A 17,360-nucleotide genomic window follows, 5' to 3' on the forward strand; every position below is an offset into this window, starting at 1 on the left:
TCAATTCCATGTTTTATATAGCCCAATTACTGACAACAACCCTACCCATGTCAAATTAATGACTAATTGACAGAATTTGTTTCACCTGCTGGAAGGGTTTATAAGGGAGGGGAAGTGCCATGTGCTTCATTCATTGTCTGTATTGAGAGAGGGAGAGAGTGCTGCAAGCTGCTAGATAACTCACATTACAATCAACTGAATCCTGCATTCCAACAACGCATCAACATGCCTGTGAGTAAATATTCTATATTTTTGGGGCTTATGATTTGGTGGTTAGATTTTGCTAGATTTTGGGTTAGGTTTTGGTGAAGTATAATTGATTTTCATTTTCAACATGTGTGTACATTTTGGGGAGCAGAGAATAATTCTATCAAAATGGTTTTAAAAAGGGATGGATTTCTGGATGGAGAAATCAACAATGGAAAACCTTTCCATTAACTGTACTAATCCCAATTTTTAACTTTTTTTTTAGGCTACCGTGGACAAAGTCCAATGTCCAATATGCTCAAAGGTGGTCTTCCTTACCTCCCACCTGAAAAAAGGCCACAAGGTCACAAATGATGTGGAGAGGCTTCTCATCCAGGACTATGCATATGGAAGGTAAAGTTGACTCCTGCAGTGTTATTTTTTAATGAGAACATGATTATTGTGTAATGGTGCGCTTTCTACACTGGTTTGGCTTACCTTGTATACATTTGTTTTGTAACTGTAGAGTCAAAAAAATGGACTATCCCACCTGTGACATTTGTGGCAAGAAGAACAATGCACGCATTGATAAGCATCTTGCTGACGTCCACCTGATAGAAGTAAGTTAATTATGTGTGCTTGCTACTTAACCACTTAAACCTTAGCATTGGTATTGCGAAGAAAGCTGAAAAAAGCCTGCTATGTTAGGGTATTTTGCACTGTTATTGGGCCAATACCCTAAAACTCTGCAACCCAGCTAAGTATTAACCTCTCTTACTTTTTCACCCAATTACCAGTCATCACCCTAACCGGTTCAAGTGGTTAACAACTAGAACCACCCAAACAAATAATTATAGTAAATTGTGTCCCAGATTGTTGAGACCTGATATTGGGTTAAAACAGATATGTGTCAGCTTGCATGTCTTATTCTCTAAAAAAAATCCCAATTAGGGGGCAACATGGCCTAACCCTTTGGAAAGACTTTCCCCCAGTTGGCTTCTGAGGGCCCCCGTGACATGGTGACCCCTAGAAGTCAAATCCTGTCAGGGAACACGCATTGGGTCAAAGTAGAATGCCAATGAATAGGAACCTCACTACCCCAACATCCTGTGATTGACCCGGTTGTACATTATTTTAACCTGTTGCTTTTCAACAGGGGGATGAAAAAAAGAGACTTGTAACAGCAGCGAAGCGCTCCTTGACCATCAGCAAATTGGCTGCCCTACGGGCCACGGGTGTCGGAATGGTCAGCCGGCTTGACCTGTTCGAAAGAGGCAGGTCCAATTACCATTGCAATTGTAAGTATACTTGTGTTGTTTTAAGGTCAACTACATTAATGTTTTTTTTAACAGCTACAGTGCCCAGTGCCCAGTGCCCAGTGCCCAGCACCCAGGCCCAGCGCCCAGGACCAGTGCCCAGGGCCCAGCGCCCAGTGCCCAGCCCTCCAGATAATCAGGCCAACCCCACCCAGCTGAGTAAGAACGATCACATTTCCAATTGTAAGAATACTTGTGTTGTTTAAGGGCAACTACATTAATAATGTTTATTTCAACAGCGACTGACGAAGTGGATGAGGTGTGCAGGGCCCTTGACCTGCTTGGGCCTACCTCCGACTCTATTGAGCGTAAGTGCAATTACTCATCCAATTGTGAGAATATACAATTGTGTTTTGTGTCCTTACATCTAGATTCATGATGTTTGTTTCAACAGCTCCAGGTGACGACATGTCCTCACCAGGTCCGGTGACACCTGTCACCTATGGGATGTCACCTCCGTCAACGTCAGGCGTTAAATGTGAGGGCAATAATTGTTCCAAATTGTAAGGATACTTGTGTTTGACAGCAAGGATATCCATATTAATGATGTTTGTTTTAACAGATCTGCCTACCAACCGCCCTTCAGGTCAAAAAGGTGAGAAAAATACTCTTCAAGTTAGGGTCTTTTGCATTTATGGGGTCATTTAACATAGGGATTGATATGAAGTTGTGCCTGACCAAATCAATATTGAATAATAAGGATGTTTGACAGCTTATCTATATTAATTATGTTTCTTCAAATTCAACCCCAGTCTGCTCGCAGTCGGCCTGCGTGGACCTGCGGGCAGAGTTTGAGAGGATTTTGGGTGAGAACCTGGAGCTGAGGAGGAGGCTGATGGAGCTCGAAACATTTAAAAAGGTCCACCTCACCCCGGTCAAGGGCACCGGCAGAAAGGCCACCCCGGTCAAGGGCACCGGCAGAAAGGCCACCGAGAAGACAAAGCTCTCGGAGGGGGAGCAGGGCCTCTTTTGTAAGTATTCTTTTCATTTTTACATTTTCTTAAATGGAATTTGTTAGTGACTTTGAGGATTTACGACATGTTGACGTGTGTCCTTTTGAAATGGGAAAAAAACATTTAAATCCTGTATTCACTCACAAATGTGTTTCTGTCAACAGCCATCATCATTGATGATTGGGTGGAACATCTTGTCTCTTTGAGACAAGACGACCCAAAATACCTGGACAACCAGCAGCAAAGAGGCAGACGTGCAGCTAAGGTCTGCAAGAGCCTGGGCTGTGTGGGGAAAGCCCACCTCCGTCCCCTCCTGGACCTGGACAAGACCAGAGAGTAGGTAGAGTCCACAGAGTTTCCACCAAAGACTAACTCCTTAGTTTTTAACTCATATATTGTCTTTCACAGCTTCTTTAGAGCACTGTCCAAAACGGCCAAACCCGGCACGTTAAAGACCTATGTTCTCGACTTTGGGGGCTTCCTGAGACACGTCAAAGGTGTACCCAGGTTCAGGAAGCAGTCCACCCTCACCCAGGTAGAGCTTGATAGTGTCCAGTACAGCATGTCGGCGATGCAGAAGAGCCTCACCGTCCCCTTGCTCGCCCAGAAATATGCAGTCCTCGTTAAGAAATCGAGTGAGTGTATTTACAGACCGTAATGTCATAGTTTTTTGGTTTGTCCAAGACACTGTATTCTCTATCAAACACAATGCCACAGCACACAGTAAGACCTTTATCTTAAACTAATTGTATGCATTTCTATACAGACGAGGAGCTGGACATAAATATGGAGATGAGGTTCCTGAAGGTCGCCGAGGATCGGCTGCCGGGGCTGCTCGGTAAGTAAACTTGTAAAGAAATATTCCTTTGAAGAAAGAAATAATGATACTTACCAGTGGACCTGCAACAAAAGGAATATTCAACACAAGTTGATATGTGTACCGGTTGTTAAACAAATGCCAAGTTTAAACTATCTTTTCTTTTTAGAACAACTCCAGGCCTGCTTCACACTCAATGCTGTGCAGGAGATACATGGGTTCCTGGCCGGATTCCTTGCGATCACGCACGGCCATCGGGCCGGTGTGTTCAAGAACCTGACAGTGTCTGAAGTGAACGATGCCAAACCCTCCAAGAGCGGATTTGTGATTTATGTGAGTCAAGACTTCTAACGATTCCATTATCAATGTGTATTTTTGTGGTACCATTATATTGGTAGAATTATTGGGGTCCCTGTTCCACATTTCATTAAACTAAAGAGGTTTATGTGATCAGGGTTAGTATGGTGACACTTTTTTGGGTGGAAACCTGAATGGACTTGATGGAAATTGTTTGCCCAACTTCTTATCATATACATTTATATTTACAACCAAAAAGTAATACATTCTATTTTCACCAACTTCCAGTGGTCTTATCATGTCTAAATGTCTTTGTGTGGTACCGTTATGTTGGTAGAATTATTGGGGTCCCTATAAACACCACTTTTCAGTGAACGTGCTCCATAAGAGGTTTCTGTGATCAGGGTTAGTATGGCGACACTTTTTTGGGTGGAAAACTTAATTGATTTGATAGGAAATGGTTTTCCCAACTTATTTTTCAACCCTAACATCAAACAATGATATCCACCTGTGGTAGGTTCGAAATCACAAATCATTCAACAGCCACGGTCCTGCCCCCCTGGCCTTGAAGAGGGAAGAGCTGCAGTGGCTGCTCGAACTCATAAACACCACCAAGTGTCAGGGGACCAGCACTGAACTTGTGTTTTGCACCAGCGGGGGGAAGGAGGTGCGAAACCTCGGAAAAAGAATTGAGAAGGTGTGGGGAAGACTTGGGCTTGAAGGGAAGCCAACCTTCAACCTCATCAGGTCCTCAGCATCCAGCAAGGTAAATCTTTCAGACCAAGCACGTTTAACAGACAACTATTAAAGTTAAGTAGTATGATTTAGATCCTTTCTCTTCCATTCAAAGGCACGGAAAAGCCTTGATGTGACCAGCCGGGCAAAGGTCAGCAAGGCGATGAAGCATTCGGAGGAGACAGCCAGCCGCTTCTATATGAGCATCGCCGATGAGGAGGAGGTCATGACGGCCCGCGTCCTCCTCATGGAGGGGTACAAGCAGTGCAAGGCGGCGAAGGACAGCAGAGAGGCACGGGAGAAGGAACGGGAGGAGGCAGACGAGGACAAAAGGGAGGAGGCAATCAACGTCTCGGACACAAGCAACAGTGACTGTGATGTCCTGTATGATGATCGCTCCGGTGAGTGCCAATGCTGTACACGTATGCAAGATTCTCTTGAACCAAGATATTCAGCAATTACGTTGACCAGTTGACAACACACTATCAGACTAATTATGTTTTGTTCGATATTATTACAGAGTCCTCGACTTCATCTGAGGAGGAACAGGAGGAAAGAGGAGGAAAGAAGGAGGAAAGAAGGCTAGCACGAAAGCGGCAACGCTCTCCATCCTCCTCCCCTGTAGTGGTTCTTGTTGATAAAATAAAGTTCACCCCAAGAACAGAGAAGGCACTCAGCAGGATTAAGCCGCAAGACTTGAATCCTAGGATTCGACTGTTCAAAGGCTTAGGTAAGACATTTACAATTACTCTTCAAATTGTAAGAATACTTGTGTGTGACTGGATCAATAGGACTGGAATTGGTCCTGACCACCTATATGTTCTATTTGTTCCAACACCTCCAGAAGGACTAATGCAAAGAAAGGATGCTAACGCAGCTGCAGAGCACAAAAGTGAGAAAAAATACATGTAGAGGGTCCTTGGCCCTTATTGGGATATTTAACATAGGACTTGATATGACATTGGTCCTGACAACCTTCACACATGCAAAACAAAGGACATCGAATAATAATGGTGTCTAACATCCATAATGTTTGTTTCAACAGGAGAGGAGAGGTCAACAGGTGGCCCCCGTCGTGGACGAGTTCCTCACCGGCGTATCCTTCCGCCAATGTTTTCCCTGGGACTCCGTCCCTCCAGCCCAGCAGAGCCACAAGGTGAGAACAATTACTCAAGAGGAATTGGTGGTGTGTGTGTGTGTGTGTGTGTGTGTGTGTGTGTGTGTGTGTGTGTGTGTGTGTGTGTGTGTGTGTGTGTGTGTGTGTGTGTGTGTGTGTGTGTGTGTGTGTGTGTGTGTGTGTGTGTGTGTGTGTGTGTGTGTGTGTGTGTGTGTGTGTGTGTGTGTGTGTGTCAGTAAAACTAAATAAATCATCTTTATTTCAACAGATAAAGCTCCCCGAGTAGTGGAAGGATCCACTGGAGGACTTCCACAACCTCCTTTCCCTGCCTCCCCCCCTCCTCCCACTACCTCCCTCATCCTCTTCCGAGACTCTGAGGCTGAGGAAGCCTCCCCCCTCCTCCCACTACCCCCCCCATCCGCTTCCAAGACTGAGGCTACCCCACTACCCCACCCCATCCAATTTGAAGACTCTGAGAACGAGGAAGCCTTCTAGCCCTGGCTAGATGTGAGCCGAACAGCACGGCTGTTTCTTTTTGTTTGTTTTAATTTTTTTCTCATTTAAGTCACCTGAGGCAGGTCGTTTTATTTTGTTTTTATCCCCAACCCCATTGTTTTATTTGTGTTGTGTGCCTTTGATAAGGCTATTGTGTTTCAGGCACAGTTGCCTCGTGTGTGTGTGTGTGTGTGTGTGTGTGTGTGTGTGTGTGTGTGTGTGTGTGTGTGTGTGTGTGTGTGTGTGTGTGTGTGTGTGTGTGTGTGTGTGTGTGTGTGTGTGTGTGTGTGTGTGTGTGTGTGTGTGTGTGTGTGTGTGTGCGTGAAAAAATAATAAATGTTTGAACTTTGAGCTATGGTTGTTTCTTTCAAGACTTTGGTTGGCCAGGGATACGTGTGAGGCTTTGGTTAAGATTTAGAGATAATTCATGTAATTGATATGCTATTGGGCTGGGTTGATGGGTTCTGGGGCTAACATAGGGTTTAGGGACAATTTTGGGTGAAAAATGAATGGACTTGATAAGATATTGGGGTGCCCAATTCCGTATCAATTCCATTCATTCCTCACCCAATATCTGAAACTGGCTTAGGGATTGGGGGGGCACTTTGGGGGGACACTGTGGGGCACTGTCTGGGGAGGCACTTGGGGGACACTTGGGGGGGCACTGTCTTGGGAGGCATTGGGGGGGGGGCACTGGGGGGACACTGGGGGCACTGTCTGGGGATGGACTGGGGGGGCACTTGGGGGAACTGTCTGGGGAGGCACTGGGGGGGCACTGTCTGGGGGGGCACTTGGGGAGGCACTGGGGGGGGGGGCACTGAGGGGGCACTGTCTGGGGAGGCACTGGGGGGACAGTGGGGACTTTTTGGTTGAAAAAAATATTGATTTGATATATTTGGTATACCCAATTCCATATCAATTCCAATGTATGCTTACCCAATATCTGAAACCGGAAGTGAGTCCTTTTTTGGGTGGAAAAAGGAATTGATTTGATAAGATATTGTTTACCCAATTCCATATCCATTCCATTCAATTAGGGTTACCCAATTCCATTCTGAAATGCAGGTGGGCGGGGCTTAGGGCTAACTCTAACCATAACCTGGGGCTTAGGCACTTGGGGGGGGGGGGGGGGACACACTGTCTGGGAAGGCACTGGGGGACCCTGGGGGGGGCACTTGGGGGGGGCACTGTCTGGGGAGGCATTGGGGGGGCACTTGGGGGGGGGGGGGCACTGTCTTGGGAGGCATTGGGGGGCACTTGGGGCGGGGGGCACTTGGTGGACACTGGGAGGGGCACTTGGGGGGGCACTGTCTGGGGAGGCACTTGGGGGACACTGGGGGGAACTGTCTTGGGAGGCATTGGGGGGGCACTTGGGGGGGGCACTGGGGGGACCTGGGGACTTCAGTGCAATGTACTTACATATGTTGCGACCGAAGGTCGCAACATATGTAAGTGTATGTAAGTACATTGCAAGGAATGAGTGCATTCGCCATGTACCTGAAGGAAGTCTAATCCAATCACTCTTAGATTTTATCCAGTTTATCCCTGAGTTTAAATTGACCCTATTGTTGTAGGATTTTTGGTTTATTTAGCCTTATTGGGGTTAATTCACCCCATGGCTCCATTTCAAAAAAGAAAAATTTACATGTGTTTCTCTTTTGTTCCCTGGGTGTCTAATGGCCCATTTGGTGTCAGTGACACCTCTTTGTTTCTTGTCCCAGGTTGATTTGGAATGTGCTAATGTGTCCCCTATTCAAAGTCTGATTTCCATTGAGTGTTGGCTTTGTCTATGTGTCTGTGGAGTTTTGGTACAAAATCAAAACAACTTGTCTAATTTTTTGGCATGTTTAAACCTCCAGGAAAATCCGTGTTGAGGTTCTTGATCCACTGTCTTTCATTAAAACGTCTTTGTCCTACTGTCCAGTTGGGATTGTGTTGGAGTCCAGACACTTTTAGATCTGCAATGCCATGTGCCATGAAATGTTGGACAATCCTTGTAGTTGTCTTTTTTGCATTGTTAATATTGTACCTGTGTTGTCTCAGCCTTGCAGCTATTGTTTTACTCGTTTCTCCGACATATTGTAAGCCACATTTTTCACATGTGATTAAATAAATACAGTTGCTGGTGCTGGCTGTTATCTGTTGTTTAATCTCCAGCACACGTTTTGTAGTTCTATTTTTAACTATTTGTTTGGGTTTGAAGTATTCTGGTCTCTGGCGTGCTGGTGTGTTGATTCCTTTTAGCTTGCTCTGTACCAGATAGTCTTTAAGATTTTTGTTTTTTCTGTAGGCTGATATTATTTTATATTCCTTTAGAAGATCATCTGTTCGGTTCTCAAAATTCCTTTTTAATCTGTTGTTGGCTAGTCTGCTCTGTGTTGAATAACTGGTTACTAGGGCTATTTTTGGGCCTTGATCCCGTACTCTTACCTCTAAGAAGGTATTGTGAGCTTTCCGTAGGAATGTCCTGGTGTAACCTCGTAGTCTGAGAGCATTAAATAGCGTTTTACAGGCTATTTTGAAATCACTTCCTTGCGTGCAAATCCTATGGAATCGCAGCAGTTGTGATTTGACTATACCTGTGTACGAGTGTGGTGGGTGGAATGACGTTTTGTGTAGTAAGGCGTGAGTGTCTGTTTCCTTAAAGAATACTTTTAAGTCTAATTTCCCGTTTGTGTTGAAGTTTGGGCCCTTGAAGATTGTGACATCAAGAAAGTCAATACTTTCCGTGTGTGTCACATATTTTATCGTTATGGATCTATGATGGCTATTTAACACATCAATAAATGCCTGGAATTCTTCTTTGCTATGTTCCCATATTCCAAAGATATCATCCAGAAATCTATAGTAATGTGTTGGTTTTAGTCTGCATTTTTCTAGGGCTGTCTGTTCCCATATGCTCATGTAAATGTTTGCATAAGATGGTGCAAACCTCTTTCCCATGGCCGTCCCTTTGGTTTGTAGATATAACTTGTTATTGAAGGAAAAATCATTCCTGGTTAGATTTAAGTCTAACAATTGGAGTAATTCCTCCTCTGGTCGATTTGTGTCTGGGTATTTACTGAAAACTTCCTTGACTGCTTGTAGCCCTGCTGTCGTCTCAATGTTTGTGTAGAGGCTGTCTATATCTATCGAAAACAGAAAGGCTTCTTTTGGTACTACTATTGCTTTGATTTTGCCTACAAAATCGTAAGTGTCTTTTATAAAACTGGGGTGTCTTATTGACAGTGGGTTCAGGAAGTGTTCAATATACTCTGCTGTCTGATAGGTCTCACTGCCACAGTCAGACACAATTGGTCTCCCCGGCGGTATTTCGTATGGTATTGTCCATGAATCCGGGCTCTTGTGGATTTTTGGCAAAAGATAAAATATCCTCGCTCGTGGAGTGTCCTGTCCGAGCAAATATTGTTGTTGTTTGGCGTTTATGTGCTTCTTTTCCCTCAGTCTTTTTATGATGGCTTTGGCCTTTACAGCAGTTTGTTTGTAAATTGGTCTGTCTAATTGCCTATAATGATCCTGATTGCTGAGCTGTCTCTCCCCTTCAAACAGGTATTGGTGTCTGTCCATTATTACTATACAGGAGCCTTTATCTGCTGGCTTGATTACAATCTGTTGGTTGTTGGCTAGTTCCCTCAGTGCTTTAGCTTGTTCTGTTGTGAGGTTATCTTTCTCCTTAAGGTGTCCTGGTATGTGTCTTACCGTGTTTGTGTCGTCCTGGATCAGTTGTTTCAGGCTCTGTGGGAGCACAGCGTCTGCAGGTTCCCAGTTTGATCCTGGCTGGAAGGGTGGTATTTCCCTCCCCTGGTCCATTCTAAAGTGTGTAGCTAGTTTCAGTCTGCGGTGATACTGGGAGAGGTCCTTCTTTAATCTGTTGGTTTGTTGTTTGTAGATGTCTAGGGTCGGGACAAATGAAAGTCCCTTTTCCAGCAGTTCGGTCTGATGTTGATCCGGCTGGAAGTAATGGGACAGATTAATTATGTTTGACTTCCCCCCCCTCCTTTCTTGGTTTATGGGGTCAATTAGTTTAAACTAAGGAGCCAATTTTCAAGCATTGCTTTGCCTGTCTCTGTTTTCCAATGTATGTTATCATGAACCACTTTAAAATCCCGTTCATCCAATTTCGGGAGGAAATTTTGTTTTGCAATAACGCGATTTAAATCTCTTAAGTTATGCCTATCCTTTGCTGGGAGGTCATTTGAGAAATTGATTAAAGGGACATGGATACTTGCGGCTGGAAAGGCGTTCTGTGCTGCTACGATGCTCGATCTCATCGACTTCTGTGCTGAAGCGGTAGCGTGGCCCTTGTTGTTTATCCCAACCGACAGGATGCAATGTGCTACCGTGGTGTTCTTTGGTGTTTTCTCTAGTAGGGTCTTTGCATGTTGGAATGTCATTCCTGGGTAGCAATCCACTTGTAGATCCGTTCGTCCGAAGGGTGGGATGTTGTCCAGGTTCGAATCCCCTACGATGAGGAGGCTTTTCTTTGGGTATAGTCTCCAAAGTGTGTTCTTTTCCTTCGTGTTGATGTGTCTGTATACTTTCCCTGGGATCCTTGGTTCATCTTTCTCTGGTTCATCTATTCCCTGTTCCAGGTTCTCTCCTGGGTCTGTAGTGGTCCTACTTGGGTCTATTCTATCTCCTTCTGTGCCCTGGGTCTGGTTCTGTGTGGTGTTCTCCTGTGTTGTTGGTTCCGTCCGGCTGCGGTCAGCCCTCTGGGGTTGTGGTGTGCCATTTGGATTGGCCCCCTGGGGTGGGTCTTGTTTACTTCGTGTTTGCCTCTGTGGTGGGCTCTTCTGTATTGGTGCGGCCAGGTGGGGAAAGTCTTCTTGTGATAGGTCCCTTCTTGGGAGGACCTGTACTACTGTTGTTTGTACCTTTGGTCTTGCTCCCGGTGTTGTTGTCCCTGTACGGGGTTGGGAGGCATTGGGGGGCACTTGGGGGGGGGGGGGGCACTGGGGGGACACTGGGGGGCACTGTCTGGGGATGGACTGGGATTTGGGGGAACTGTCTGGGGAGGCACTTGGGGGACACTGGGGGGGCACTGTCTGGGGAGGCACTTGGGGGACACTTGGGGGGGCACTGAAAAAAAATTCAGGCACTGGGGGTGGGGGGCACTTGGGGAGGCACTGGGGGGGCACTTGGGGAAGCACTGGGGGGGGGGGCACTGAGGGGGCACTGTCTGGGGAGGCACTAGGGGGACACTGGGGGACACTGGGGGGGAGAAACCGGAAGTGAGACTTTTTGGGTGTAAAAAATGAATTGATTTGATAAGATATTGGGGTGCCCAATTCCATATAAATTCCATTCATTTTTCACCCAATATCTGAAAACCGAAAGTGATACCTGTTTGGGTGAAGAAATGAATTGATTTGATAAGATATTGGGGTGCCCAATTCCATATCAATTCCATTCCATTAGGGTTACCCAATTCCATATCAATTCCATTCTGAAATGCAGGTGGGCGGGGCTTAGGGCTAACCCTAACCCTAACCCAGGGGCTTAGGCACTTGGGGGGGCACTGTCTGGGGAGGCATTGGGGGGCTCTTGGGGGGGGGGGCACTGGTGGGACACTGGGGGGCACTGTCTGGGGATGGACTGGGGGGGCACTTGGGGGAACTGTCTGGGGAGGCACTTGGGGGACACTTGGGGGGGCAATGTCTGGGGAGGCACTTTGGGGACACTTTGGGGGGCACTTGGGGGGGGGCACTGTCTGGGGAGGCACTTGGGGGACACTGGGGGGCACTGTCTTGGGAGGCATTGGGGGGGCACTTGGGGGGGGCACTGGGGGGACACTGTCTGGGGATGGACAGGGACTTGGGGGAACTGTCTGGGGAGGCACTTGGGGGACACTGGGGGGCACTGTCTGGGGAGGCACTTGGGGGACACTGTCTTGGGAGGCATTGGGGGGCAATTGGGGGGGGCACTGGGGGGACACTGGGGGGCACTGTCTGGGGATGGACTGGGATTTGGGGGAACTGTCTGGGGAGGCACTTGGGGGACACTGGGGGGGCACTGTCTGGGGAGGCACTTGGGGGACACTTGGGGGGGCACTGAAAAAAAAATTCAGGCACTGGGGGTGGGGGGCACTTGGGGAGGCACTGGGGGGGCACTTGGGGAAGCACTGGGGGGGGCACTGAGGGGGCACTGTCTGGGGAGGCACTAGGGGGACACTGGGGGACACTGGGGGGGAGAAACCGGAAGTGAGACTTTTTGGGTGAAAGAAATGAATTGATTTGATAAGATATTGGGGTGCCCAATTCCATATAAATTCCATTCATTTTTCACCCAATATCTGAAAACCGAAAGTGATACCTGTTTGGGTGAAGAAATGAATTGATTTGTTAAGATATTGGTGTGCCCGATTCCGTATCAATTCCATTCATTTCTCACCCAATATCTGAAACTGGAAGTGATACCTTCTTGGGTGAAGAAATTAATTGATTTGATAAGATATTGGGGTGCCCAATTCCATATCAATTCCATTCCATTAGGGTTACCCAATTCCATATCAATTCCATTCTGAAATGCAGGTGGGCGGGGCTTAGGGCTAACCCTAACCCTAACCCAGGGGCTTAGGCACTTGGGGGGTGGGGCACTGTCTGGGGAGGTATTGGGGGGGCACTTGGGGGGGGGGGGGGAGTGGGGTGACACTGGGGGCCACTGTCTGGGGATGGACTGGGGGGGCACTTGGGGGAACTGTCTGGGGAGGCACTTGGGGGACACTTGGGGGGGGGGCAATGTCTGTGGAGGCACTTGGGGAACACTTGGGGGGCACTTGAGGAGGCACTGGGTGGGGGCACTGAGGGGGCACTGTCTGGGGAGGCACTGGGGTGGCACTTGGGGGCACTGTCTGGGGAGGCACTTGGGGGACACTGGGGGGGCACTTAGGGTTACACTTAGTCATTTTTTCGATTTTGTTTACCCAATTCCATATCAATTCCATTCAATTAGGGTTACCCAATTCCATATCAATTCCATTCTGAAATGCAGGTGGGCGGGGCTTAGGGCTAACCCTAACCCTAACCCAGGGGCTTAGGCACTTGGGGGGGCACTGTCTGGGGAGGCATTGGGGGGCTCTTGGGGGGGCACTGGTGGGACACTGGGGGGCACTGTCTGGGGATGGACTGGGGGGGCACTTGGGGGAACTGTCTGGGGAGGCACTTGGGGGACACTTGGGGGGGCAATGTCTGGGGAGGCATTGGGGGGCACTGCTTGGGGATGCACTGGGGGGGGGCACTTGGGGGAACTGTCTGGGGAGGCACTGGGGGGCACTTAGGGTTACACCTAGTTATTTTTTCCTCTTTTTTTCAGAAGTTTGTGGGGAAATGAGCTAGGAGCATGTTTCAGACGATTTGGAGTCAATTGGTAAGGGTTTTTAGTGACACATTGGTGGGTCCCTAAGCTCGCAAAAAAAGTGGTTTAGGGTCTAGGGACAATTAATAAGCATTGTGGGAGGGGCCTTGATGGGTTTTGGGGTGGGGGTCTAGGTTAGGGGTCAGGGACAATTAATGTGCATTGGGGGAGGGGCCTTGATGGGTTTTGGGGTGGGGGTCTAGGTTAGGGGTCAGGGACAATTAATAAGCATTGGGGGAGGGGCCTTGATGGGTTTTGGGGTGGGGGTCTAGGTTAGGGGTCAGGGACAATTAATGTGCATTGGGGGAGGGGCCTTGATGGGTTTTGGGGTGGGGGGCTAGGTTAGGGGTCAGGGACAATTAATGTGCATTGGGGGAGGGGCCTTGATGGGTTTTGGGGTGGGGGGCTAGGTTAGGGGTCAGGGACAATTAATGTGCATTGGGGGTGGTCCTTGATGGGTTTTGGGGTGGGGGTCTAGCTTAGGGTTTAGGGACAATTAATAAGCATTGGGAGGGGTCAATTATGGTTAATTGGGGGCTCAAATCCAGCCCTTACGCCCCCCTCAATCGTGTGTTGTAAGTTGTGTAGTGCACCCCTAAAAAACCCTAACCAATTTTTTTTCAAAAAATCATATCTCTGTCTAGAAATGAGATAAAGACCCCTCGGTATTTTTAAGGGAAAGACAGGGGTGGGAACTTAATTTATCACCTGTCAATAATTTTTTATAACATGATTAAACATGTGAAAAAAGATTAATAGGGCGATACCCAACTTCGTATCAAACTAACCCAATAACCCATCAACCCCTAGACCCAATAACCCATCAACACAACGCCCAATTAGCCCTCAATACCCGATAAATAGCAATAATATCCCTAATTAGGTTTAGGTGTGCTGCCCCGTGGGGGGTTAGGTTTAGGGTGAGGGTTTGAGAAAGGTTGTAGTTGTAGGACTAATGACTGGTCGCAAAAACGAGAACTGTCAATCACAACGACTACTGGCCAATCACAGCAGGGCTTTCCTAGAACTGCGGTGGGATAAATAATAACGCGCCTAAGTCTACTGGGGTTCTGTGTGGCTGTGCCTTTAACCATTCTAATGCAGTGCTGGATTGGAAGGTGGAGCCAGAGATGATGAGTGGAAGGGGAGACACCTGGCCATTGGCTCTCCAAACACTATTTAAGAGACCTGCTCTCACAGCACTTCAGATCTTCGTTTGTCCACAGGCTGCAGGAGCGGCTGCAGAGGAGAACTATTGTTTGTTTGTTTGTTTTTGGTTCTAGATTTTGGGCAGCATGTTTTCCTGACAGTTTAAGTTGGAAACTTTAATTTAATTGCTTGAATTAGTATGTAAATAAATACTTTATTTTGGATTGTCCTCCGGTGTGGTATCCCCTTCTTCGTTATGGCCCCAGAGACAGCCATAACATCTTTCCCAGATTTTAACTCAAATATTGCTTCTGGGGGGGTCCCTGGAACAACATATTTTCAGATGGGGATCAGCGGCCAATTACATATCATTTTGGTGGTCCTAAACATGAAATTGTTTGAGCACCACTGATATAGAAACACAGGTTTTTAAGAAAACTAACATTTGGACACTCTCAGGGCCCTACTTTCCGTAGTACCAGGGACCTGTTTCACGAAACTTGGATATGGCATTAAACCGGGATTTGATATGGATATATTCATATAAATATATATTTATATGAATATGGATCAGCGATTAACCGGTTTCATATAAAATGGTTAATCTTGCCAGATTAATTTAGCCAGTTAACCTGGATATGTTGAGGCTTGATTCGGTTTCATGAAAGCAATGCCACATTACTTACCATGGAAACTAATGCTGTGGATTTAGACCAAATCCTCATGTCTTTACTGTTCATTAAGCAGACTGTCAATCTGATCACAAACCAATGATTGTTTCCACACTTATTAATTAGTATGGGTTTTTGTTGCCTTATTTTTATTAGTCTGCATGAAAACATCATAGTACACATTGCCAAACACAATCAGTGCCGGTATTCTTTCAAAATAGAAGCGCTGGGGTGCCTGGAAGACATGGCCGCTTTTACTCTGTGCCCCTCACTTCTGTTCCGGAAAAAAACAGAGATATTTTTTTGCTTCCTTACCTTGCTCTCGTTTCCATAATATCGCTAAATAATCCATCGCGTTCATATTTTGAACGAGAGGCAGTTGAGAAGTCAGAAATTAAGAGTTTAGTATATCCATCAGATCAAAACCACGGAGAGAGTGCTAGATTAGGAGAGACAAGGCATTCTTTCTGCAACGGTAAACAGGGAAGTGACTGGACCGCGCATGAACGAAAAGCGAAAGCGTATGGTGGCCTTGGAGTCCCACTCAAAAATTTAAAAAGAGAAGAAATTCAGAATATTCTTCTCTCGTTTGATATCATTGAAGATGCCTTTGAATCCGTCGATTGGATTGCTTATGACGTGTGGGCATGTCGAATGGACTGAACCTGTTAAAGGACTAATTTAAACCCTACATTTGAACTAATTAGTGTGAATGTTTACTAGAGAACTGTTTTGTGACAAATGCACATTGTTATAATTATCTGCTTGGCCAATGCATGTTCTTGTATACGAGTGATATAACTACTTGCGAAACCCTATGAGATGACTTTGAAATCAATATGAGCACTTCCAATTCATGTGAGAGGTAATGGGTCTGATTAGGAGGGCGATTGAGTGATTGATGCCACACGCTACTTGACAAATTGAGGGTGTGGTGCAGGGGGGAGGAGTAGAACAAACAACCTGTGTACTAGTGTGAACGGGTGGAAGGAAGAGATCTCCGAGATCTACTTTATGGACAAAGTTTACAGTACTGTAAAAAAAAAAAAAAAAAAAAAGAAACACAGAAACAATTGATTGCAGCTAAAAGGGAATAGGACACAATTGAAATACAAGAAATTGAAAAGGACCTCATGATGTATAGACAAACCTATTATGACAATAGTCCAAAAGCGCTGAAAATGCTAGCAACCAAATGAAAGAAAACTGCAATAGTAACAATTATGGATGAAAACGATATACCCAACAGAGGGAAATAAAAATTAGCAGCATGTTTCAGAGACTATTATCAAATGCTCTATACACCAGAAATAGTAGATGTAGCCTAAGTATGCAACACATGTAAGAGTACCTAACACCTTTAAACCTTCCTACAATAACTCAAAATTAAAATAACAAATTGTCATATGACTTTTCAAATTCAACATTTACCCATGGTTAAGGGTGCATTTCATTTTCATACATGTGTGAAGGAGGGCGAGAAAGAAACAAAAGTCACACACAGTCCCTCTCTCTAATCATTCAATCATCACAAGTGTATTGTGATCTATATTTTTCAGTTAGGCTTTGGTCTTTGGCACCTCTGAGGCAGGCTGAATGGAGCTGGCAGGAGACCGCAGGGCCCGCAGGATGGGTAGAGGTGGCATAAGGGTGGCATGAGGCCACAGACATTCGTACACTAGTGGGTTAAGAAAGATATTCAAACATAATTTTGCCCTTACGAGTTGTCTAGCTGTGTGAATGGAGCTGGCGGAAGGCTGGCAGGAGGCATCAGGGACAGCGGTGGAGCTGGCAGGAGGCAGCAGGGCCCACAGGATGTGTGGAGGTGGCCACAGGCTGGGAATACAAACATGTTAACATTTACACTAGTGGTGTAAGTAAGACAGACATTCAAACATTTGATTTTATGCCGTTCTAGCTCTTACTTGTCAGGCATGGGTCCAAGGGAATAAGTCGCCATAGTGTTACAGTGGTACGATCTGGATCTGGGGCCTGGTCTACGAAGCCTCCGTTCTGTTCCTCCTCAACATGTTCTTCCAAGAGCTGGTTGGTCTCTTCTGAATCAACATCGACATCTTTAGTTGTCTGCCCTCCTGTATGACTGGACAGGAGGGCAATGAGAGAAATCAGATAAGGATGTATGCATGCACTTGGATAAACTACTTCAGTTTTTCATAATTACTGCATTAACGTATTAGTGTACTGAGGCGGGGGTTGGAAAGAGGGGATATATTTCCGCCCCAGAACTTTCAAGCTGTTGGTGTTCACATT

At 46.4% G+C, this 17,360-nt stretch overlaps 2 protein-coding genes across 3 annotated transcripts in view; both read left to right on the plus strand.

Moving 5' to 3' along the window:
- LOC306914200 (netrin receptor UNC5D-like) overlaps positions 1-17,360 on the plus strand; it is a 594,918-nt gene that overhangs the window by 181,934 nt on the left and 395,624 nt on the right. The window lies entirely within an intron of this gene.
- On the plus strand, positions 588-6,100 carry LOC306913759 (uncharacterized protein; the record flags this gene model as incomplete). Its single annotated transcript, XM_079490572.1, has 16 exons — positions 588-600; positions 1,539-1,661; positions 1,742-1,810; positions 1,897-1,980; positions 2,065-2,097; positions 2,255-2,473; positions 2,620-2,791; positions 2,864-3,090; positions 3,222-3,293; positions 3,442-3,605; positions 4,087-4,335; positions 4,420-4,705; positions 4,825-5,034; positions 5,149-5,196; positions 5,350-5,460; positions 5,690-6,100. 16 exons carry the CDS (start codon positions 588-590, stop codon positions 5,914-5,916), a joined length of 2,307 nt encoding a protein of 768 aa, XP_079346698.1. The 3' UTR covers positions 5,917-6,100.

Source organism: Electrona antarctica (assembly GCF_951216825.1).
Source record: "Electrona antarctica genome assembly, chromosome: 21".
In the NCBI taxonomy this organism is placed as follows: Eukaryota; Metazoa; Chordata; class Actinopteri; order Myctophiformes; family Myctophidae; genus Electrona; species Electrona antarctica.